General features: G+C 34.7%; 1 protein-coding gene across 1 annotated transcript in view; it reads left to right on the top strand.

Moving 5' to 3' along the window:
• The first annotated feature begins 501 nt into the window (after positions 1 to 501).
• Positions 502 to 25,835, top strand: part of LOC143227573 (nesprin-1-like) — a 65,376-nt gene continuing 40,042 nt past the window's right edge. Inside the window, exon 1 of the mRNA XM_076459002.1 lies at positions 502 to 546. Coding sequence (XP_076315117.1) covers positions 502 to 546 — 45 coding nt within the window. The remainder of the gene's footprint in view (positions 547 to 25,835) is intronic.

Here is a 25,835-nt window from a genome sequence, read left to right as displayed (position 1 = left end):
AGATATTATTTTTTAAATTTGAGTTAATAAACAGTCACAGGAACAGAACCACATGTTTGTTTGTAAAGTCAGATATTATTTTTTAGATTTGAGTGAATAAACAGTCACAGTAACAGAACCACGTTTGTGTGTGAAATCTGATAACATCTAGTGTAGCTGTTCATTTGTAATATTATTTGAATTGTTCTCTTGGTGATAAGAATAACATAAACCTAATTTTTTAAGAAGAGGAGGTACTTGAAGCTGCATCTGTGTGCAAAATATTCAGGACTTCAAATTGGTCACCATACATACTGGCTGCTCATAGCCTGTGAGCTGTGTTTTAAAATATAAAAAAGTAATTCTTGTATGCTTTGCTCCAATTACACTGCTCCATTTGATAAATTGTGGAAAGAAGTGTTATGAGGTTAAATTATGTCGCCATCTTGTGTTTGTTTTGCTGACTTACTTTGAACTAATTTACAACAATCTTTGAACTGTTGCCTTTAAAAAATATACAGAATGATTGCCTTCATGTCAGACAGGTCAAGTGAACTGCCTATCAAGGTGACCATGTTTGGCCATACACAGGACGCTCTTGACTAGGAAAGGATGGAAACAGACTGTAAAATATATTTTTTATTATAAACTACTATCTTTAGAAAATCACTGAACATCATAAATACATTTTTCAGTATTTCTCTTTATTGAGTAACCTTCTGTTGTATTGGCTGATATTGAGCCAGACACTTAAGTCATTTCTCTAACTCTTGTTTAGTTTCACATATGGTGGGAAGTTTGAAAAGCTTCCCACTATAGAAATAAGCACTTTAACATGTAGATCAAATGTGTTGCATTTGGTGCTTTTATCACAAATGCACAGTTACGTTGACTATTTGTCCCACTAATCATACAAACACAAGTTTTACTTGGCAGGAGTACAAGGTTTTTGACTATTTGTCCCACTAATCATACAAACGCAAGTTTTGCTTGCCAGGAGTACAAGGTTTTTGACTATTTGTCCCACTATTCATACAAACACAAGTTTTACTTGTCAGGAGTACAAGGTTTTTGACTATTTGTCCCACTAATTATACAAACACAAGTTTTACTTGTCAGGAGTACAAGGTTTTTGACTATTTGTCCCTCTAATCATACAAACACAAGTTTTGCTTGCCAGGAGTACAAGGTTTTTGACTATTTGTCCCAATAATCATACAAACACAAGTTTTACTTGTCAGGAGTACAAGGTTTTTGACTATTTGTCCCACTAATCATACAAACACAAGTTTTACTTGTCAGGAGTACAAGGTTTTTGACTATTTGTCCCACTAATCATACAAACACAAGTTTTACTTGGCAGGAGTACAAGGTTTTTGACTATTTGTCCCACTAATCATACAAACACAAGTTTTACTTGTCAGGAGTACAAGGTTTTTGACTATTTGTCCCACTAATCATACAAACACAAGTTTTACTTGTCAGGAGTACAAGGCTTTTGACTATTTGTCCCACTATTCATACAAACACAAGTTTTACTTGTCAGGAGTACAAGGTTTTGACTATTTGTCCCACTAATCATACAAACACAAGTTTTACTTGCCAGGAGTACAAGGTTTTGACTATTTGTCCCACTAATCATACAAACACAAGTTTTACTTGTCAGGAGTACAAGGTTTTGACTATTTGTCCCACTAATCATACAAACACAAGTTTTACTTGTCAGGAGTACAAGGTTTTTGACTATTTGTCCCACTAATCATACAAACACAAGTTTTACTTGTCAGGAGTACAAGGTTTTGACTATTTGTCCCACTAATCATACAAACACAAGTTTTACTTGTCAGGAGTACAAGGTTTTTGACTATTTGTCCCACTAATCATACAAACACAAGTTTTACTTGTCAGGAGTACAAGGTTTTGTCTATTTGTCCCACTAATCATACAAACACAAGTTTTACTTGTCAGGAGTACAAGGTTTTTGACTATTTGTCCCACTAATCATACAAACACAAGTTTTACTTGTCAGGAGTACAAGGTTTTTGACTATTTGTCCCACTAATCATACAAACACAAGTTTTACTTGTCAGGAGTACAAGGTTTTGACTATTTGTCCCACTAATCATACAAACACAAGTTTTACTTGTCAGGAGTACAAGGTTTTTGACTATTTGTCCCACTAATCATACAAACACAAGTTTTACTTGTCAGGAGTACAAGGTTTTTGACTATTTGTCCCACTAATCATACAAACACAAGTTTTACTTGTCAGGAGTACAAGGTTTTTGACTATTTGTCCCACTAATCATACAAACACAAGTTTTACTATTTGTCAGGAGTACAAGGTTTTGACTATTTGTCCCACTAATCATACAAACACAAGTTTTACCAGGAGTACAAGGTTTTACTATTTGTCATCATACAAACACAAGTTTTACTTGTCAGGAGTACAAGGTTTTTGACTATTTGTCCCACTAATCATACAAACACAAGTTTTACTTGTCAGGAGTACAAGGTTTTGACTATTTGTCCCACTAATCATACAAACACAAGTTTTACTTGTCAGGAGTACAAGGTTTTTGACTATTTGTCCCACTAATCATACAAACACAAGTTTTACTTGTCAGGAGTACAAGGTTTTGACTATTTGTCCCACTAATCATACAAACACAAGTTTTACTTGTCAGGAGTACAAGGTTTTGACTATTTGTCCCACTAATCATACAAACACAAGTTTTACTTGTCAGGAGTACAAGGTTTTGACTATTTGTCCCACTAATCATACAAACACAAGTTTTACTTGTCAGGAGTACAAGGTTTTTGACTATTTGTCCCACTAATCATACAAACACAAGTTTTACTTGTCAGGAGTACAAGGTTTTTGACTATTTGTCCCACTAATCATACAAACACAAGTTTTACTTGTCAGGAGTACAAGGTTTTTGACTATTTGTCCCACTAATCATACAAACACAAGTTTTACTTGTCAGGAGTACAAGGTTTTGACTATTTGTCCCACTAATCATACAAACACAAGTTTTACTTGTCAGGAGTACAAGGTTTTTGACTATTTGTCCCACTAATCATACAAACACAAGTTTTACTTGTCAGGAGTACAAGGTTTTTGACTATTTGTCCCACTAATCATACAAACACAAGTTTTACTTGTCAGGAGTACAAGGTTTTGACTATTTGTCCCACTAATCATACAAACACAAGTTTTACTTGTCAGGAGTACAAGGATTTTGACTATTTGTCCCACTAATCATACAAACACAAGTTTTACTTGTCAGGAGTACAAGGTTTTTGACTATTTGTCCCACTAATCATACAAACACAAGTTTTACTTGCCAGGAGTACAAGGTTTTGACTATTTGTCCCACTAATCATACAAACACAAGTTTTACTTGTCAGGAGTACAAGGTTTTGACTATTTGTCCCACTAATCATACAAACACAAGTTTTACTTGTCAGGAGTACAAGGTTTTGACTATTTGTCCCACTAATCATACAAACACAAGTTTTACTTGTCAGGAGTACAAGGTTTTTGACTATTTGTCCCACTAATCATACAAACACAAGTTTTACTTGTCAGGAGTACAAGGTTTTGACTATTTGTCCCACTAATCATACAAACACAAGTTTTACTTGTCAGGAGTACAAGGTTTTTGACTATTTGTCCCACTAATCATACAAACACAAGTTTTACTTGTCAGGAGTACAAGGTTTTTGACTATTTGTCCCACTAATCATACAAACACAAGTTTTACTTGTCAGGAGTACAAGGTTTTGACTATTTGTCCCACTAATCATACAAACACAAGTTTTACTTGTCAGGAGTACAAGGTTTTGACTATTTGTCCCACTAATCATACAAACACAAGTTTTACTTGTCAGGAGTACAAGGTTTTGACTATTTGTCCCACTAATCATACAAACACAAGTTTTACTTGTCAGGAGTACAAGGTTTTTGACTATTTGTCCCACTAATCATACAAACACAAGTTTTACTTGTCAGGAGTACAAGGTTTTGACTATTTGTCCCACTAATCATACAAACACAAGTTTTACTTGTCAGGAGTACAAGGTTTTGACTATTTGTCCCACTAATCATACAAACACAAGTTTTACTTGTCAGGAGTACAAGGTTTTGACTATTTGTCCCACTAATCATACAAACACAAGTTTTACTTGTACAGGAGTACAAGGTTTTGACTATTTGTCCCACTAATCATACAAACACAAGTTTTACTTGTCAGGAGTACAAGGTTTTGACTATTTGTCCCACTAATCATACAAACACAAGTTTTACTTGTCAGGAGTACAAGGTTTTGACTATTTGTCCCACTAATCATACAAACACAAGTTTTACTTGTCAGGAGTACAAGGTTTTGACTATTTGTCCCACTAATCATACAAACACAAGTTTTACTTGTCAGGAGTACAAGGTTTTTGACTATTTGTCCCACTAATCATACAAACACAAGTTTTACTTGTCAGGAGTACAAGGTTTTGACTATTTGTCCCACTAATCATACAAACACAAGTTTTACTTGTCAGGAGTACAAGGTTTTTGACTATTTGTCCCACTAATCATACAAACACAAGTTTTACTTGTCAGGAGTACAAGGTTTTGACTATTTGTCCCACTAATCATACAAACACAAGTTTTACTTGTCAGGAGTACAAGGTTTTTGACTATTTGTCCCACTAATCATACAAACACAAGTTTTACTTGTCAGGAGTACAAGGTTTTGACTATTTGTCCCACTAATCATACAAACACAAGTTTTACTTGTCAGGAGTACAAGGTTTTTGACTATTTGTCCCACTAATCATACAAACACAAGTTTTACTTGTCAGGAGTACAAGGTTTTGACTATTTGTCCCACTAATCATACAAACACAAGTTTTACTTGTCAGGAGTACAAGGTTTTGACTATTTGTCCCACTAATCATACAAACACAAGTTTTACTTGCCAGGAGTACAAGGTTTTGACTATTTGTCCCACTAATCATACAAACACAAGTTTTACTTGTCAGGAGTACAAGGTTTTGACTATTTGTCCCACTAATCATACAAACACAAGTTTTACTTGTCAGGAGTACAAGGTTTTGACTATTTGTCCCACTAATCATACAAACACAAGTTTTACTTGTCAGGAGTACAAGGTTTTTGACTATTTGTCCCACTAATCATACAAACACAAGTTTTACTTGTCAGGAGTACAAGGTTTTTGACTATTTGTCCCACTAATCATACAAACACAAGTTTTACTTGTCAGGAGTACAAGGTTTTTGACTATTTGTCCCACTAATCATACAAACACAAGTTTTACTTGTCAGGAGTACAAGGTTTTTGACTATTTGTCCCACTAATCATACAAACACAAGTTTTACTTGTCAGGAGTACAAGGTTTTGACTATTTGTCCCACTAATCATACAAACACAAGTTTTACTTGTCAGGAGTACAAGGTTTTGACTATTTGTCCCACTAATCATACAAACACAAGTTTTACTTGTCAGGAGTACAAGGTTTTGACTATTTGTCCCACTAATCATACAAACACAAGTTTTACTTGTCAGGAGTACAAGGTTTTGACTATTTGTCCCACTAATCATACAAACACAAGTTTTACTTGTCAGGAGTACAAGGTTTTGACTATTTGTCCCACTAATCATACAAACACAAGTTTTACTTGTCAGGAGTACAAGGTTTTGACTATTTGTCCCACTAATCATACAAACACAAGTTTTACTTGTCAGGAGTACAAGGTTTTTGACTATTTGTCCCACTAATCATACAAACACAAGTTTTTTGTGTACAAGGTTTTGACTATTTGTCCCACTAATCATACAAACACAAGTTTTACTTGTCAGGAGTACAAGGTTTTGACTATTTGTCCCACTAATCATACAAACACAAGTTTTACTTGTCAGGAGTACAAGGTTTTTGACTATTTGTCCCACTAATCATACAAACACAAGTTTTACTTGTCAGGAGTACAAGGTTTTGACTATTTGTCCCACTAATCATACAAACACAAGTTTTACTTGTCAGGAGTACAAGGTTTTGACTATTTGTCCCACTAATCATACAAACACAAGTTTTACTTGTCAGGAGTACAAGGTTTTGACTATTTGTCCCACTAATCATACAAACACAAGTTTTACTTGTCAGGAGTACAAGGTTTTGACTATTTGTCCCACTAATTTGTCATACAAACACAAGTTTTACTTGTCAGGAGTACAAGGTTTTGACTATTTGTCCCACTAATCATACAAACACAAGTTTTACTTGTCAGGAGTACAAGGTTTTTGACTATTTGTCCCACTAATCATACAAACACAAGTTTTACTTGTCAGGAGTACAAGGTTTTTGACTATTTGTCCCACTAATCATACAAACACAAGTTTTACTTGTCAGGAGTACAAGGTTTTTGACTATTTGTCCCACTAATCATACAAACACAAGTTTTACTTGTCAGGAGTACAAGGTTTTGACTATTTGTCCCACTAATCATACAAACACAAGTTTTACTTGTCAGGAGTACAAGGTTTTTGACTATTTGTCCCACTAATCATACAAACACAAGTTTTACTTGTCAGGAGTACAAGGTTTTGACTATTTGTCCCACTAATCATACAAACACAAGTTTTACTTGTCAGGAGTACAAGGTTTTGACTATTTGTCCCACTAATCATACAAACACAAGTTTTACTTGTCAGGAGTACAAGGTTTTGACTATTTGTCCCACTAATCATACAAACACAAGTTTTACTTGTCAGGAGTACAAGGTTTTGACTATTTGTCCCACTAATCATACAAACACAAGTTTTACTTGTCAGGAGTACAAGGTTTTTGACTATTTGTCCCACTAATCATACAAACACAAGTTTTACTTGTCAGGAGTACAAGGTTTTGACTATTTGTCCCACTAATCATACAAACACAAGTTTTACTTGTCAGGAGTACAAGGTTTTGACTATTTGTCCCACTAATCATACAAACACAAGTTTTACTTGTCAGGAGTACAAGGTTTTGACTATTTGTCCCACTAATCATACAAACACAAGTTTTACTTGTCAGGAGTACAAGGTTTTGACTATTTGTCCCACTAATCATACAAACACAAGTTTTACTTGTCAGGAGTACAAGGTTTTGACTATTTGTCCCACTAATCATACAAACACAAGTTTTACTTGTCAGGAGTACAAGGTTTTTGACTATTTGTCCCACTAATCATACAAACACAAGTTTTACTTGTCAGGAGTACAAGGTTTTTGACTATTTGTCCCACTAATCATACAAACACAAGTTTTACTTGTCAGGAGTACAAGGTTTTTGACTATTTGTCCCACTAATCATACAAACACAAGTTTTACTTGTCAGGAGTACAAGGTTTTTGACTATTTGTCCCACTAATCATACAAACACAAGTTTTACTTGTCAGGAGTACAAGGTTTTGACTATTTGTCCCACTAATCATACAAACACAAGTTTTACTTGTCAGGAGTACAAGGTTTTTGACTATTTGTCCCACTAATCATACAAACACAAGTTTTACTTGTCAGGAGTACAAGGTTTTTGACTATTTGTCCCACTAATCATACAAACACAAGTTTTACTTGTCAGGAGTACAAGGTTTTGACTATTTGTCCCACTAATCATACAAACACAAGTTTTACTTGTCAGGAGTACAAGGTTTTGACTATTTGTCCCACTAATCATACAAACACAAGTTTTACTTGTCAGGAGTACAAGGTTTTGACTATTTGTCCCACTAATCATACAAACACAAGTTTTACTTGTCAGGAGTACAAGGTTTTGACTATTTGTCCCACTAATCATACAAACACAAGTTTTACTTGTCAGGAGTACAAGGTTTTTGACTATTTGTCCCACTAATCATACAAACACAAGTTTTACTTGTCAGGAGTACAAGGTTTTGACTATTTGTCCCACTAATCATACAAACACAAGTTTTACTTGTCAGGAGTACAAGGTTTTGACTATTTGTCCCACTAATCATACAAACACAAGTTTTACTTGTCAGGAGTACAAGGTTTTTGACTATTTGTCCCACTAATCATACAAACACAAGTTTTACTTGTCAGGAGTACAAGGTTTTTGACTATTTGTCCCACTAATCATACAAACACAAGTTTTACTTGTCAGGAGTACAAGGTTTTGACTATTTGTCCCACTAATCATACAAACACAAGTTTTACTTGTCAGGAGTACAAGGTTTTGACTATTTGTCCCACTAATCATACAAACACAAGTTTTACTTGTCAGGAGTACAAGGTTTTTGACTATTTGTCCCACTAATCATACAAACACAAGTTTTACTTGTCAGGAGTACAAGGTTTTGACTATTTGTCCCACTAATCATACAAACACAAGTTTTACTTGTCAGGAGTACAAGGTTTTGACTATTTGTCCCACTAATCATACAAACACAAGTTTTACTTGTCAGGAGTACAAGGTTTTGACTATTTGTCCCACTAATCATACAAACACAAGTTTTACTTGTCAGGAGTACAAGGTTTTTGACTATTTGTCCCACTAATCATACAAACACAAGTTTTACTTGTCAGGAGTACAAGGTTTTTGACTATTTGTCCCACTAATCATACAAACACAAGTTTTACTTGTCAGGAGTACAAGGTTTTGACTATTTGTCCCACTAATCATACAAACACAAGTTTTACTTGTCAGGAGTACAAGGTTTTGACTATTTGTCCCACTAATCATACAAACACAAGTTTTACTTGTCAGGAGTACAAGGTTTTGACTATTTGTCCCACTAATCATACAAACACAAGTTTTACTTGTCAGGAGTACAAGGTTTTTGACTATTTGTCCCACTAATCATACAAACACAAGTTTTACTTGTCAGGAGTACAAGGTTTTGACTATTTGTCCCACTAATCATACAAACACAAGTTTTACTTGTCAGGAGTACAAGGTTTTGACTATTTGTCCCACTAATCATACAAACACAAGTTTTACTTGTCAGGAGTACAAGGTTTTGACTATTTGTCCCACTAATCATACAAACACAAGTTTTACTTGTCAGGAGTACAAGGTTTTGACTATTTGTCCCACTAATCATACAAACACAAGTTTTACTTGTCAGGAGTACAAGGTTTTGACTATTTGTCCCACTAATCATACAAACACAAGTTTTACTTGTCAGGAGTACAAGGTTTTGACTATTTGTCCCACTAATCATACAAACACAAGTTTTACTTGTCAGGAGTACAAGGTTTTTGACTATTTGTCCCACTAATCATACAAACACAAGTTTTACTTGTCAGGAGTACAAGGTTTTTGACTATTTGTCCCACTAATCATACAAACACAAGTTTTACTTGTCAGGAGTACAAGGTTTTGACTATTTGTCCCACTAATCATACAAACACAAGTTTTACTTGTCAGGAGTACAAGGTTTTGACTATTTGTCCCACTAATCATACAAACACAAGTTTTACTTGTCAGGAGTACAAGGTTTTGACTATTTGTCCCACTAATCATACAAACACAAGTTTTACTTGTCAGGAGTACAAGGTTTTACTTGTCAGGAGTACAAGGTTTTTGACTATTTGTCCCACTAATCATACAAACACAAGTTTTACTTGTCAGGAGTACAAGGTTTTGACTATTTGTCCCACTAATCATACAAACACAAGTTTTACTTGTCAGGAGTACAAGGTTTTGACTATTTGTCCCACTAATCATACAAACACAAGTTTTACTTGTCAGGAGTACAAGGTTTTGACTATTTGTCCCACTAATCATACAAACACAAGTTTTACTTGTCAGGAGTACAAGGTTTTTGACTATTTGTCCCACTAATCATACAAACACAAGTTTTACTTGTCAGGAGTACAAGGTTTTTGACTATTTGTCCCACTAATCATACAAACACAAGTTTTACTTGTCAGGAGTACAAGGTTTTTGACTATTTGTCCCACTAATCATACAAACACAAGTTTTACTTGTCAGGAGTACAAGGTTTTGACTATTTGTCCCACTAATCATACAAACACAAGTTTTACTTGTCAGGAGTACAAGGTTTTGACTATTTGTCCCACTAATCATACAAACACAAGTTTTACTTGTCAGGAGTACAAGGTTTTTGACTATTTGTCCCACTAATCATACAAACACAAGTTTTACTTGTCAGGAGTACAAGGTTTTGACTATTTGTCCCACTAATCATACAAACACAAGTTTTACTTGTCAGGAGTACAAGGTTTTGACTATTTGTCCCACTAATCATACAAACACAAGTTTTACTTGTCAGGAGTACAAGGTTTTGACTATTTGTCCCACTAATCATACAAACACAAGTTTTACTTGTCAGGAGTACAAGGTTTTGACTATTTGTCCCACTAATCATACAAACACAAGTTTTACTTGTCAGGAGTACAAGGTTTTGACTATTTGTCCCACTAATCATACAAACACAAGTTTTACTTGTCAGGAGTACAAGGTTTTGACTATTTGTCCCACTAATCATACAAACACAAGTTTTACTTGTCAGGAGTACAAGGTTTTTGACTATTTGTCCCACTAATCATACAAACACAAGTTTTACTTGTCAGGAGTACAAGGTTTTGACTATTTGTCCCACTAATCATACAAACACAAGTTTTACTTGTCAGGAGTACAAGGTTTTGACTATTTGTCCCACTAATCATACAAACACAAGTTTTACTTGTCAGGAGTACAAGGTTTTGACTATTTGTCCCACTAATCATACAAACACAAGTTTTACTTGTGTACAAGGTTTTGACTATTTGTCCCACTAATCATACAAACACAAGTTTTACTTGTCAGGTACAAGGTTTTTGACTATTTGTCCCACTAATCATACAAACACAAGTTTTACTTGTCAGGAGTACAAGGTTTTTGACTATTTGTCCCACTAATCATACAAACACAAGTTTTACTTGTCAGGAGTACAAGGTTTTTGACTATTTGTCCCACTAATCATACAAACACAAGTTTTACTTGTCAGACTATTTGAGTTTTACAAGTACAAGGTTTTGACTATTTGTCCCACTAATCATACAAACACAAGTTTTACTTGTCAGGAGTACAAGGTTTTGACTATTTGTCCCACTAATCATACAAACACAAGTTTTACTTGTCAGGAGTACAAGGTTTTTGACTATTTGTCCCACTAATCATACAAACACAAGTTTTACTTGTCAGGAGTACAAGGTTTTTGACTATTTGTATTTGTCCCACTAATCATACAAACACAAGTTTTACTTGTCAGGAGTACAAGGTTTTTGACTATTTGTCCCACTAATCATACAAACACAAGTTTTACTTGTCAGGAGTACAAGGTTTTTGACTATTTGTCCCACTAATCATACAAACACAAGTTTTACTTGTCAGGAGTACAAGGTTTTGACTATTTGTCCCACTAATCATACAAACACAAGTTTTACTTGTCAGGAGTACAAGGTTTTGACTATTTGTCCCACTAATCATACAAACACAAGTTTTACTTGTACAGGGAGTACAAGGTACAAGGTTTTGACTATTTGTCCCACTAATCATACAAACACAAGTTTTACTTGTCAGGAGTACAAGGTTTTTGACTATTTGTCCCACTAATCATACAAACACAAGTTTTACTTGTCAGGAGTACAAGGTTTTTGACTATTTGTCCCACTAATCATACAAACACAAGTTTTACTTGTCAGGAGTACAAGGTTTTGACTATTTGTCCCACTAATCATACAAACACAAGTTTTACTTGTCAGGAGTACAAGGTTTTTGACTATTTGTCCCACTAATCATACAAACACAAGTTTTACTTGTCAGGAGTACAAGGTTTTTGACTATTTGTCCCACTAATCATACAAACACAAGTTTTACTTGTCAGGAGTACAAGGTTTTGACTATTTGTCCCACTAATCATACAAACACAAGTTTTACTTGTCAGGAGTACAAGGTTTTGACTATTTGTCCCACTAATCATACAAACACAAGTTTTACTTGTCAGGAGTACAAGGTTTTTGACTATTTGTCCCACTAATCATACAAACACAAGTTTTACTTGTCAGGAGTACAAGGTTTTTGACTATTTGTCCCACTAATCATACAAACACAAGTTTTACTTGTCAGGAGTACAAGGTTTTTGACTATTTGTCCCACTAATCATACAAACACAAGTTTTACTTGTCAGGAGTACAAGGTTTTGACTATTTGTCCCACTAATCATACAAACACAAGTTTTACTTGTCAGGAGTACAAGGTTTTGACTATTTGTCCCACTAATCATACAAACACAAGTTTTACTTGTCAGGAGTACAAGGTTTTGACTATTTGTCCCACTAATCATACAAACACAAGTTTTACTTGTCAGGAGTACAAGGTTTTTGACTATTTGTCCCACTAATCATACAAACACAAGTTTTACTTGTCAGGAGTACAAGGTTTTGACTATTTGTCCCACTAATCATACAAACACAAGTTTTACTTGTCAGGAGTACAAGTACAAGGTTTTGACTATTTGTCCCACTAATCATACAAACACAAGTTTTACTTGTCAGGAGTACAAGGTTTTTGACTATTTGTCCCACTAATCATACAAACACAAGTTTTACTTGTCAGGAGTACAAGGTTTTGACTATTTGTCCCACTAATCATACAAACACAAGTTTTACTTGTCAGGAGTACAAGGTTTTGACTATTTGTCCCACTAATCATACAAACACAAGTTTTACTTGTCAGGAGTACAAGGTTTTTGACTATTTGTCCCACTAATCATACAAACACAAGTTTTACTTGTCAGGAGTACAAGGTTTTGACTATTTGTCCCACTAATCATACAAACACAAGTTTTACTTGTCAGGAGTACAAGGTTTTTGACTATTTGTCCCACTAATCATACAAACACAAGTTTTACTTGTCAGGAGTACAAGGTTTTGACTATTTGTCCCACTAATCATACAAACACAAGTTTTACTTGTCAGGAGTACAAGGTTTTGACTATTTGTCCCACTAATCATACAAACACAAGTTTTACTTGTCAGGAGTACAAGGTTTTTGACTATTTGTCCCACTACTAATCATACAAACACAAGTTTTACTTGTCAGGAGTACAAGGTTTTTGACTATTTGTCCCACTAATCATACAAACACAAGTTTTACTTGTCAGGAGTACAAGGTTTTGACTATTTGTCCCACTAATCATACAAACACAAGTTTTACTTGTCAGGAGTACAAGGTTTTGACTATTTGTCCCACTAATCATACAAACACAAGTTTTACTTGTCAGGAGTACAAGGTTTTGACTATTTGTCCCACTAATCATACAAACACAAGTTTTACTTGTCAGGAGTACAAGGTTTTTGACTATTTGTCCCACTAATCATACAAACACAAGTTTTACTTGTCAGGAGTACAAGGTTTTGACTATTTGTCCCACTAATCATACAAACACAAGTTTTACTTGTCAGGAGTACAAGGTTTTGACTATTTGTCCCACTAATCATACAAACACAAGTTTTACTTGTCAGGAGTACAAGGTTTTGACTATTTGTCCCACTAATCATACAAACACAAGTTTTACTTGTCAGGAGTACAAGGTTTTTGACTATTTGTCCCACTAATCATACAAACACAAGTTTTACTTGTCAGGAGTACAAGGTTTTTGACTATTTGTCCCACTAATCATACAAACACAAGTTTTACTTGTCAGGAGTACAAGGTTTTGACTATTTGTCCCACTAATCATACAAACACAAGTTTTACTTGTCAGGAGTACAAGGTTTTTGACTATTTGTCCCACTAATCATACAAACACAAGTTTTACTTGTCAGGAGTACAAGGTTTTTGACTATTTGTCCCACTAATCATACAAACACAAGTTTTACTTGTCAGGAGTACAAGGTTTTTGACTATTTGTCCCACTAATCATACAAACACAAGTTTTACTTGTCAGGAGTACAAGGTTTTTGACTATTTGTCCCACTAATCATACAAACACAAGTTTTACTTGTCAGGAGTACAAGGTTTTTGACTATTTGTCCCACTAATCATACAAACACAAGTTTTACTTGTCAGGAGTACAAGGTTTTGACTATTTGTCCCACTAATCATACAAACACAAGTTTTACTTGTCAGGAGTACAAGGTTTTGACTATTTGTCCCACTAATCATACAAACACAAGTTTTACTTGTCAGGAGTACAAGGTTTTGACTATTTGTCCCACTAATCATACAAACACAAGTTTTACTTGTCAGGAGTACAAGGTTTTGACTATTTGTCCCACTAATCATACAAACACAAGTTTTACTTGTCAGGAGTACAAGGTTTTGACTATTTGTCCCACTAATCATACAAACACAAGTTTTACTTGTCAGGAGTACAAGGTTTTGACTATTTGTCCCACTAATCATACAAACACAAGTTTTACTTGTCAGGAGTACAAGGTTTTGACTATTTGTCCCACTAATCATACAAACACAAGTTTTACTTGTCAGGAGTACAAGGTTTTGACTATTTGTCCCACTAATCATACAAACACAAGTTTTACTTGTCAGGAGTACAAGGTTTTTGACTATTTGTCCCACTAATCATACAAACACAAGTTTTACTTGTCAGGAGTACAAGTTTTACTTGTCAGGAGTACAAGGTTTTGACTATTTGTCCCACTAATCATACAAACACAAGTTTTACTTGTCAGGAGTACAAGGTTTTTGACTATTTGTCCCACTAATCATACAAACACAAGTTTTACTTGTCAGGAGTACAAGGTTTTTGACTATTTGTCCCACTAATCATACAAACACAAGTTTTACTTGTCAGGAGTACAAGGTTTTGACTATTTGTCCCACTAATCATACAAACACAAGTTTTACTTGTCAGGAGTACAAGGTTTTGACTATTTGTCCCACTAATCATACAAACACAAGTTTTACTTGTCAGGAGTACAAGGTTTTTGACTATTTGTCCCACTAATCATACAAACACAAGTTTTACTTGTCAGGAGTACAAGGTTTTTGACTATTTGTCCCACTAATCATACAAACACAAGTTTTACTTGTCAGGAGTACAAGGTTTTTGACTATTTGTCCCACTAATCATACAAACACAAGTTTTACTTGTCAGGAGTACAAGGTTTTTGACTATTTGTCCCACTAATCATACAAACACAAGTTTTACTTGTCAGGAGTACAAGGTTTTTGACTATTTGTCCCACTAATCATACAAACACAAGTTTTACTTGTCAGGAGTACAAGGTTTTGACTATTTGTCCCACTAATCATACAAACACAAGTTTTACTTGTCAGGAGTACAAGGTTTTGACTATTTGTCCCACTAATCATACAAACACAAGTTTTACTTGTCAGGAGTACAAGGTTTTTGACTATTTGTCCCACTAATCATACAAACACAAGTTTTACTTGTCAGGAGTACAAGGTTTTTGACTATTTGTCCCACTAATCATACAAACACAAGTTTTACTTGTCAGGAGTACAAGGTTTTTGACTATTTGTCCCACTAATCATACAAACACAAGTTTTACTTGTCAGGAGTACAAGGTTTTGACTATTTGTCCCACTAATCATACAAACACAAGTTTTACTTGTCAGGAGTACAAGGTTTTTGACTATTTGTCCCACTAATCATACAAACACAAGTTTTACTTGTCAGGAGTACAAAGTTTTTGACCATTTGTCCCACTATTCATACAAACACAAGTTTTACTTGTCAGGAGTACAAGGTTTTGACTATTTGTCCCACTAATCATACAAACACAAGTTTTACTTGTCAGGAGTACAAGGTTTTTGACTATTTGTCCCACTAATCATACAAACACAAGTTTTACTTGTCAGGAGTACAAGGTTTTTGACTATTTGTCCCACTAATCATACAAACACAAGTTTTACTTGTCAGGAGTACAAGGTTTTGACTATTTGTCCCACTAATCATACAAACACAAGTTTTACTTGTCAGGAGTACAAGGTTTTGACTATTTGTCCCACTAATCATACAAACACAAGTTTTACTTGTCAGGAGTACAAGGTTTTTGACTATTTGTCCCACTAATCATACAAACACAAGTTTTACTTGTCAGGAGTACAAGGTTTTGACTATTTGTCCCACTAATCATACAAACACAAGTTTTACTTGTCAGGAGTACAAGGTTTTGACTATTTGTCCCACTAATCATACAAACACAAGTTTTACTTGTCAGGAGTACAAGGTTTTGACTATTTGTCCCACTAATCATACAAACACAAGTTTTACTTGTCAGGAGTACAAGGTTTTTGACTATTTGTCCCACTAATCATACAAACACAAGTTTTACTTGTCAGGAGTACAAGGTTTTGACTATTTGTCCCACTAATCATACAAACACAAGTTTTACTTGTCAGGAGTACAAGGTTTTTGACTATTTGTCCCACTAATCATACAAACACAAGTTTTACTTGTCAGGAGTACAAGGTTTTTGACTATTTGTCCCACTAATCATACAAACACAAGTTTTACTTGTCAGGAGTACAAGGTTTTGACTATTTGTCCCACTAATCATACAAACACAAGTTTTACTTGTCAGGAGTACAAGGTTTTGACTATTTGTCCCACTAATCATACAAACACAAGTTTTACTTGTCAGGAGTACAAGGTTTTGACTATTTGTCCCACTAATCATACAAACACAAGTTTTACTTGTCAGGAGTACAAGGTTTTGACTATTTGTCCCACTAATCATACAAACACAAGTTTTACTTGTCAGGAGTACAAGGTTTTGACTATTTGTCCCACTAATCATACAAACACAAGTTTTACTTGTCAGGAGTACAAGGTTTTTGACTATTTGTCCCACTAATCATACAAACACAAGTTTTACTTGTCAGGAGTACAAGGTTTTTGACTATTTGTCCCACTAATCATACAAACACAAGTTTTACTTGTCAGGAGTACAAGGTTTTGACTATTTGTCCCACTAATCATACAAACACAAGTTTTACTTGTCAGGAGTACAAGGTTTTTGACTATTTGTCCCACTAATCATACAAACACAAGTTTTACTTGTCAGGAGTACAAGGTTTTTGACTATTTGTCCCACTAATCATACAAACACAAGTTTTACTTGTCAGGAGTACAAGGTTTTGACTATTTGTCCCACTAATCATACAAACACAAGTTTTACTTGTCAGGAGTACAAGGTTTTGACTATTTGTCCCACTAATCATACAAACACAAGTTTTACTTGTCAGGAGTACAAGGTTTTTGACTATTTGTCCCACTAATCATACAAACACAAGTTTTACTTGTCAGGAGTACAAGGTTTTTGACTATTTGTCCCACTAATCATACAAACACAAGTTTTACTTGTCAGGAGTACAAGGTTTTGACTATTTGTCCCACTAATCATACAAACACAAGTTTTACTTGTCAGGAGTACAAGGTTTTGACTATTTGTCCCACTAATCATACAAACACAAGTTTTACTTGTCAGGAGTACAAGGTTTTGACTATTTGTCCCACTAATCATACAAACACAAGTTTTACTTGTCAGGAGTACAAGGTTTTGACTATTTGTCCCACTAATCATACAAACACAAGTTTTACTTGCCAGGAGTACAAAGTTTTTGACTATTTGTCCCACTATTCATACAAACACAAGTTTTACTTGTCAGGAGTACAAGGTTTTTGACTATTTGTCCCACTAATCATACAAACACAAGTTTTACTTGCCAGGAGTACAAGGTTTTGACTATTTGTCCCACTAATCATACAAACACAAGTTTTACTTGTCAGGAGTACAAGGTTTTGACTATTTGTCCCACTAATCATACAAACACAAGTTTTACTTGTCAGGAGTACAAGGTTTTTGACTATTTGTCCCACTAATCATACAAACACAAGTTTTACTTGTCAGGAGTACAAGGTTTTGACTATTTGTCCCACTAATCATACAAACACAAGTTTTACTTGTCAGGAGTACAAGGTTTTGACTATTTGTCCCACTAATCATACAAACACAAGTTTTACTTGTCAGGAGTACAAGGTTTTGACTATTTGTCCCACTAATCATACAAACACAAGTTTTACTTGTCAGGAGTACAAGGTTTTGACTATTTGTCCCACTAATCATACAAACACAAGTTTTACTTGTCAGGAGTACAAGGTTTTTGACTATTTGTCCCACTAATCATACAAACACAAGTTTTACTTGTCAGGAGTACAAGGTTTTTGACTATTTGTCCCACTAATCATACAAACACAAGTTTTACTTGTCAGGAGTACAAGGTTTTTGACTATTTGTCCCACTAATCATACAAACACAAGTTTTACTTGTCAGGAGTACAAGGTTTTGACTATTTGTCCCACTAATCATACAAACACAAGTTTTACTTGTCAGGAGTACAAGGTTTTGACTATTTGTCCCACTAATCATACAAACACAAGTTTTACTTGTCAGGAGTACAAGGGTTTTGACTATTTGTCCCACTAATCATACAAACACAAGTTTTACTTGTTACAAGGTTTTGACTATTTGTCCCACTAATCATACAAACACAAGTTTTACTTGTCAGGAGTACAAGGTTTTGACTATTTGTCCCACTAATCATACAAACACAAGTTTTACTTGTCAGGAGTACAAGGTTTTTGACTATTTGTCCCACTAATCATACAAACACAAGTTTTACTTGTCAGGAGTACAAGGTTTTTGACTATTTGTCCCACTAATCATACAAACACAAGTTTTACTTGTCAGGAGTACAAGGTTTTTGACTATTTGTCCCACTAATCATACAAACACAAGTTTTACTTGTCAGGAGTACAAGGTTTTGACTATTTGTCCCACTAATCATACAAACACAAGTTTTACTTGTCAGGAGTACAAGGTTTTGACTATTTGTCCCACTAATCATACAAACACAAGTTTTACTTGTCAGGAGTACAAGGTTTTGACTATTTGTCCCACTAATCATACAAACACAAGTTTTACTTGTCAGGAGTACAAGGTTTTGACTATTTGTCCCACTAATCATACAAACACAAGTTTTACTTGTCAGGAGTACAAGGTTTTTGACTATTTGTCCCACTAATCATACAAACACAAGTTTTACTTGTCAGGAGTACAAGGTTTTGACTATTTGTCCCACTAATCATACAAACACAAGTTTTACTTGTCAGGAGTACAAGGTTTTTGACTATTTGTCCCACTAATCATACAAACACAAGTTTTACTTGTCAGGAGTACAAGGTTTTGACTATTTGTCCCACTAATCATACAAACACAAGTTTTACTTGTCAGGAGTACAAGGTTTTTGACTATTTGTCCCACTAATCATACAAACACAAGTTTTACTTGTCAGGAGTACAAGGTTTTGACTATTTGTCCCACTAATCATACAAACACAAGTTTTACTTGTCAGGAGTACAAGGTTTTTGACTATTTGTCCCACTAATCATACAAACACAAGTTTTACTTGTCAGGAGTACAAGGTTTTGACTATTTGTCCCACTAATCATACAAACACAAGTTTTACTTGTCAGGAGTACAAGGTTTTGACTATTTGTCCCACTAATCATACAAACACAAGTTTTACTTGTCAGGAGTACAAGGTTTTTGACTATTTGTCCCACTAATCATACAAACACAAGTTTTACTTGTCAGGAGTACAAGGTTTTGACTATTTGTCCCACTAATCATACAAACACAAGTTTTACTTGTCAGGAGTACAAGGTTTTGACTATTTGTCCCACTAATCATACAAACACAAGTTTTACTTGTCAGGAGTACAAGGTTTTGACTATTTGTCCCACTAATCATACAAACACAAGTTTTACTTGTCAGAGTACAAGGTTTTGACTATTTGTCCCACTAATCATACAAACACAAGTTTTACTTGTCAGGAGTACAAGGTTTTTGACTATTTGTCCCACTAATCATACAAACACAAGTTTTACTTGTCAGGAGTACAAGGTTTTTGACTATTTGTCCCACTAATCATACAAACACAAGTTTTACTTGTCAGGAGTACAAGGTTTTTGACTATTTGTCCCACTAATCATACAAACACAAGTTTTACTTGTCAGGAGTACAAGGTTTTGACTATTTGTCCCACTAATCATACAAACACAAGTTTTACTTGTCAGGAGTACAAGGTTTTGACTATTTGTCCCACTAATCATACAAACACAAGTTTTACTTGTCAGGAGTACAAGGTTTTGACTATTTGTCCCACTAATCATACAAACACAAGTTTTACTTGTCAGGAGTACAAGGTTTTGACTATTTGTCCCACTAATCATACAAACACAAGTTTTACTTGTCAGGAGTACAAGGTTTTGACTATTTGTCCCACTAATCATACAAACACAAGTTTTACTTGTCAGGAGTACAAGGTTTTTGACTATTTGTCCCACTAATCATACAAACACAAGTTTTACTTGTCAGGAGTACAAGGTTTTTGACTATTTGTCCCACTAATCATACAAACACAAGTTTTACTTGTCAGGAGTACAAGGTTTTGACTATTTGTCCCACTAATCATACAAACACAAGTTTTACTTGTCAGGAGTACAAGGTTTTGACTATTTGTCCCACTAATCATACAAACACAAGTTTTACTTGTCAGGAGTACAAGGTTTTTGACTATTTGTCCCACTAATCATACAAACACAAGTTTTACTTGTCAGGAGTACAAGGTTTTGACTATTTGTCCCACTAATCATACAAACACAAGTTTTACTTGTCAGGAGTACAAGGTTTTGACTATTTGTCCCACTAATCATACAAACACAAGTTTTACTTGTCAGGAGTACAAGGTTTTTGACTATTTGTCCCACTAATCATACAAACACAAGTTTTACTTGTCAGGAGTACAAGGTTTTTGACTATTTGTCCCACTAATCATACAAACACAAGTTTTACTTGTCAGGAGTACAAGGTTTTTGACTATTTGTCCCACTAATCATACAAACACAAGTTTTACTTGTCAGGAGTACAAGGTTTTTGACTATTTGTCCCACTAATCATACAAACACAAGTTTTACTTGTCAGGAGTACAAGGTTTTTGACTATTTGTCCCACTAATCATACAAACACAAGTTTTACTTGTCAGGAGTACAAGGTTTTTGACTATTTGTCCCACTAATCATACAAACACAAGTTTTACTTGTCAGGAGTACAAGGTTTTGACTATTTGTCCCACTAATCATACAAACACAAGTTTTACTTGTCAGGAGTACAAGGTTTTGACTATTTGTCCCACTAATCATACAAACACAAGTTTTACTTGTCAGGAGTACAAGGTTTTTGACTATTTGTCCCACTAATCATACAAACACAAGTTTTACTTGTCAGGAGTACAAGGTTTTTGACTATTTGTCCCACTAATCATACAAACACAAGTTTTACTTGTCAGGAGTACAAGGTTTTTGACTATTTGTCCCACTAATCATACAAACACAAGTTTTACTTGTCAGGAGTACAAGGTTTTGACTATTTGTCCCACTAATCATACAAACACAAGTTTTACTTGTCAGGAGTACAAGGTTTTTGACTATTTGTCCCACTAATCATACAAACACAAGTTTTACTTGTCAGGAGTACAAGGTTTTGACTATTTGTCCCACTAATCATACAAACACAAGTTTTACTTGTCAGGAGTACAAGGTTTTTGACTATTTGTCCCACTAATCATACAAACACAAGTTTTACTTGTCAGGAGTACAAGGTTTTTGACTATTTGTCCCACTAATCATACAAACACAAGTTTTACTTGTCAGGAGTACAAGGTTTTGACTATTTGTCCCACTAATCATACAAACACAAGTTTTACTTGTCAGGAGTACAAGGTTTTGACTATTTGTCCCACTAATCATACAAACACAAGTTTTACTTGTCAGGAGTACAAGGTTTTGACTATTTGTTAATTGACTATTTGTCCAAGGTTTTTACAAACACTACTAATCATACAAACACAAGTTTTACTTGTCAGGAGTACAAGGTTTTGACTATTTGTCCCACTAATCATACAAACACAAGTTTTACTTGTCAGGAGTACAAGGTTTTTGACTATTTGTCCCACTAATCATACAAACACAAGTTTTACTTGTCAGGAGTACAAGGTTTTGACTATTTGTCCCACTAATCATACAAACACAAGTTTTACTTGTCAGGAGTACAAGGTTTTGACTATTTGTCCCACTAATCATACAAACACAAGTTTTACTTGTCAGGAGTACAAGGTTTTGACTATTTGTCCCACTAATCATACAAACACAAGTTTTACTTGTCAGGAGTACAAGGTTTTGACTATTTGTCCCACTAATCATACAAACACAAGTTTTACTTGTCAGGAGTACAAGGTTTTGACTATTTGTCCCACTAATCATACAAACACAAGTTTTACTTGTCAGGAGTACAAGGTTTTGACTATTTGTCCCACTAATCATACAAACACAAGTTTTACTTGTCAGGAGTACAAGGTTTTTGACTATTTGTCCCACTAATCATACAAACACAAGTTTTACTTGTCAGGAGTACAAGGTTTTGACTATTTGTCCCACTAATCATACAAACACAAGTTTTACTTGTCAGGAGTACAAGGTTTTTGACTATTTGTCCCACTAATCATACAAACACAAGTTTTACTTGTCAGGAGTACAAGGTTTTGACTATTTGTCCCACTAATCATACAAACACAAGTTTTACTTGTCAGGAGTACAAGGTTTTGACTATTTGTCCCACTAATCATACAAACACAAGTTTTACTTGTCAGGAGTACAAGGTTTTGACTATTTGTCCCACTAATCATACAAACACAAGTTTTACTTGTCAGGAGTACAAGGTTTTTGACTATTTGTCCCACTAATCATACAAACACAAGTTTTACTTGTCAGGAGTACAAGGTTTTTGACTATTTGTCCCACTAATCATACAAACACAAGTTTTACTTGTCAGGAGTACAAGGTTTTTGACTATTTGTCCCACTAATCATACAAACACAAGTTTTACTTGTCAGGAGTACAAGGTTTTTGACTATTTGTCCCACTAATCATACAAACACAAGTTTTACTTGTCAGGAGTACAAGGTTTTTGACTATTTGTCCCACTAATCATACAAACACAAGTTTTACTTGTCAGGAGTACAAGGTTTTTGACTATTTGTCCCACTAATCATACAAACACAAGTTTTACTTGTCAGGAGTACAAGGTTTTGACTATTTGTCCCACTAATCATACAAACACAAGTTTTACTTGTCAGGAGTACAAGGTTTTGACTATTTGTCCCACTAATCATACAAACACAAGTTTTACTTGTCAGGAGTACAAGGTTTTGACTATTTGTCCCACTAATCATACAAACACAAGTTTTACTTGTCAGGAGTACAAGGTTTTGACTATTTGTCCCACTAATCATACAAACACAAGTTTTACTTGTCAGGAGTACAAGGTTTTTGACTATTTGTCCCACTAATCATACAAACACAAGTTTTACTTGTCAGGAGTACAAGGTTTTGACTATTTGTCCCACTAATCATACAAACACAAGTTTTACTTGTCAGGAGTACAAGGTTTTGACTATTTGTCCCACTAATCATACAAACACAAGTTTTACTTGTCAGGAGTACAAGGTTTTGACTATTTGTCCCACTAATCATACAAACACAAGTTTTACTTGTCAGAGTACAAGGTTTTTGACTATTTGTCCCACTAATCATACAAACACAAGTTTTACTTGTCAGGAGTACAAGGTTTTGACTATTTGTCCCACTAATCATACAAACACAAGTTTTACTTGTCAGGAGTACAAGGTTTTTGACTATTTGTCCCACTAATCATACAAACACAAGTTTTACTTGTCAGGAGTACAAGGTTTTGACTATTTGTCCCACTAATCATACAAACACAAGTTTTACTTGTCAGGAGTACAAGGTTTTTGACTATTTGTCCCACTAATCATACAAACACAAGTTTTACTTGTCAGAGTACAAGGTTTTTGACTATTTGTCCCACTAATCATACAAACACAAGTTTTACTTGTCAGGAGTACAAGGTTTTTGACTATTTGTCCCACTAATCATACAAACACAAGTTTTACTTGTCAGGAGTACAAGGTTTTGACTATTTGTCCCACTAATCATACAAACACAAGTTTTACTTGTCAGGAGTACAAGGTTTTGACTATTTGTCCCACTAATCATACAAACACAAGTTTTACTTGTCAGAGTACAAGGTTTTGACTATTTGTCCCACTAATCATACAAACACAAGTTTTACTTGTCAGGAGTACAAGGTTTTGACTATTTGTCCCACTAATCATACAAACACAAGTTTTACTTGTCAGGAGTACAAGGTTTTGACTATTTGTCCCACTAATCATACAAACACAAGTTTTACTTGTCAGGAGTACAAGGTTTTGACTATTTGTCCCACTAATCATACAAACACAAGTTTTACTTGTCAGGAGTACAAGGTTTTGACTATTTGTCCCACTAATCATACAAACACAAGTTTTACTTGTCAGGAGTACAAGGTTTTTTGACTATTTGTCCCACTAATCATACAAACACAAGTTTTACTTGTCAGGAGTACAAGGTTTTTGACTATTTGTCCCACTAATCATACAAACACAAGTTTTACTTGTCAGGAGTACAAGGTTTTTGACTATTTGTCCCACTAATCATACAAACACAAGTTTTACTTGTCAGGAGTACAAGGTTTTGACTATTTGTCCCACTAATCATACAAACACAAGTTTTACTTGTCAGGAGTACAAGGTTTTTGACTATTTGTCCCACTAATCATACAAACACAAGTTTTACTTGTCAGGAGTACAAGGTTTTTGACTATTTGTCCCACTAATCATACAAACACAAGTTTTACTTGTCAGGAGTACAAGGTTTTGACTATTTGTCCCACTAATCATACAAACACAAGTTTTACTTGTCAGGAGTACAAGGTTTTGACTATTTGTCCCACTAATCATACAAACACAAGTTTTACTTGTCAGGAGTACAAGGTTTTTGACTATTTGTCCCACTAATCATACAAACACAAGTTTTACTTGTCAGGAGTACAAGAACACATTTTACTTACAAGGTTTTGACTATTTGTCCCACTAATCATACAAACACAAGTTTTACTTGTCAGGAGTACAAGGTTTTGACTATTTGTCCCACTAATCATACAAACACAAGTTTTACTTGTCAGGAGTACAAGGTTTTGACTATTTGTCCCACTAATCATACAAACACAAGTTTTACTTGTCAGGAGTACAAGGTTTTGACTATTTGTCCCATTAATCATACACAAACACAAGTTTTACTTGTCAGAGTACAAGGTTTTGACTATTTGTCCCACTAATCATACAAACACAAGTTTTACTTGTCAGGAGTACAAGGTTTTTGACTATTTGTCCCACTAATCATACAAACACAAGTTTTACTTGTCAGGAGTACAAGGTTTTTGACTATTTGTCCCACTAATCATACAAACACAAGTTTTACTTGTCAGGAGTACAAGGTTTTGACTATTTGTCCCACTAATCATACAAACACAAGTTTTACTTGTCAGGAGTACAAGGTTTTGACTATTTGTCCCACTAATCATACAAACACAAGTTTTACTTGTCAGGAGTACAAGGTTTTTGACTATTTGTCCCACTAATCATACAAACACAAGTTTTACTTGTCAGGAGTACAAGGTTTTGACTATTTGTCCCACTAATCATACAAACACAAGTTTTACTTGTCAGAGTACAAGGTTTTGACTATTTGTCCCACTAATCATACAAACACAAGTTTTACTTGTCAGGAGTACAAGTTTTTGACTTCTTGTCCCACTAATT

This window comes from Tachypleus tridentatus, chromosome 9 (assembly GCF_004210375.1).
Source record: "Tachypleus tridentatus isolate NWPU-2018 chromosome 9, ASM421037v1, whole genome shotgun sequence".
In the NCBI taxonomy this organism is placed as follows: Eukaryota; Metazoa; Arthropoda; class Merostomata; order Xiphosura; family Limulidae; genus Tachypleus; species Tachypleus tridentatus.
The sequence above is the reverse complement of the archived record's forward strand: the minus strand, read 5'-3'. Positions and strand labels throughout refer to the sequence as shown.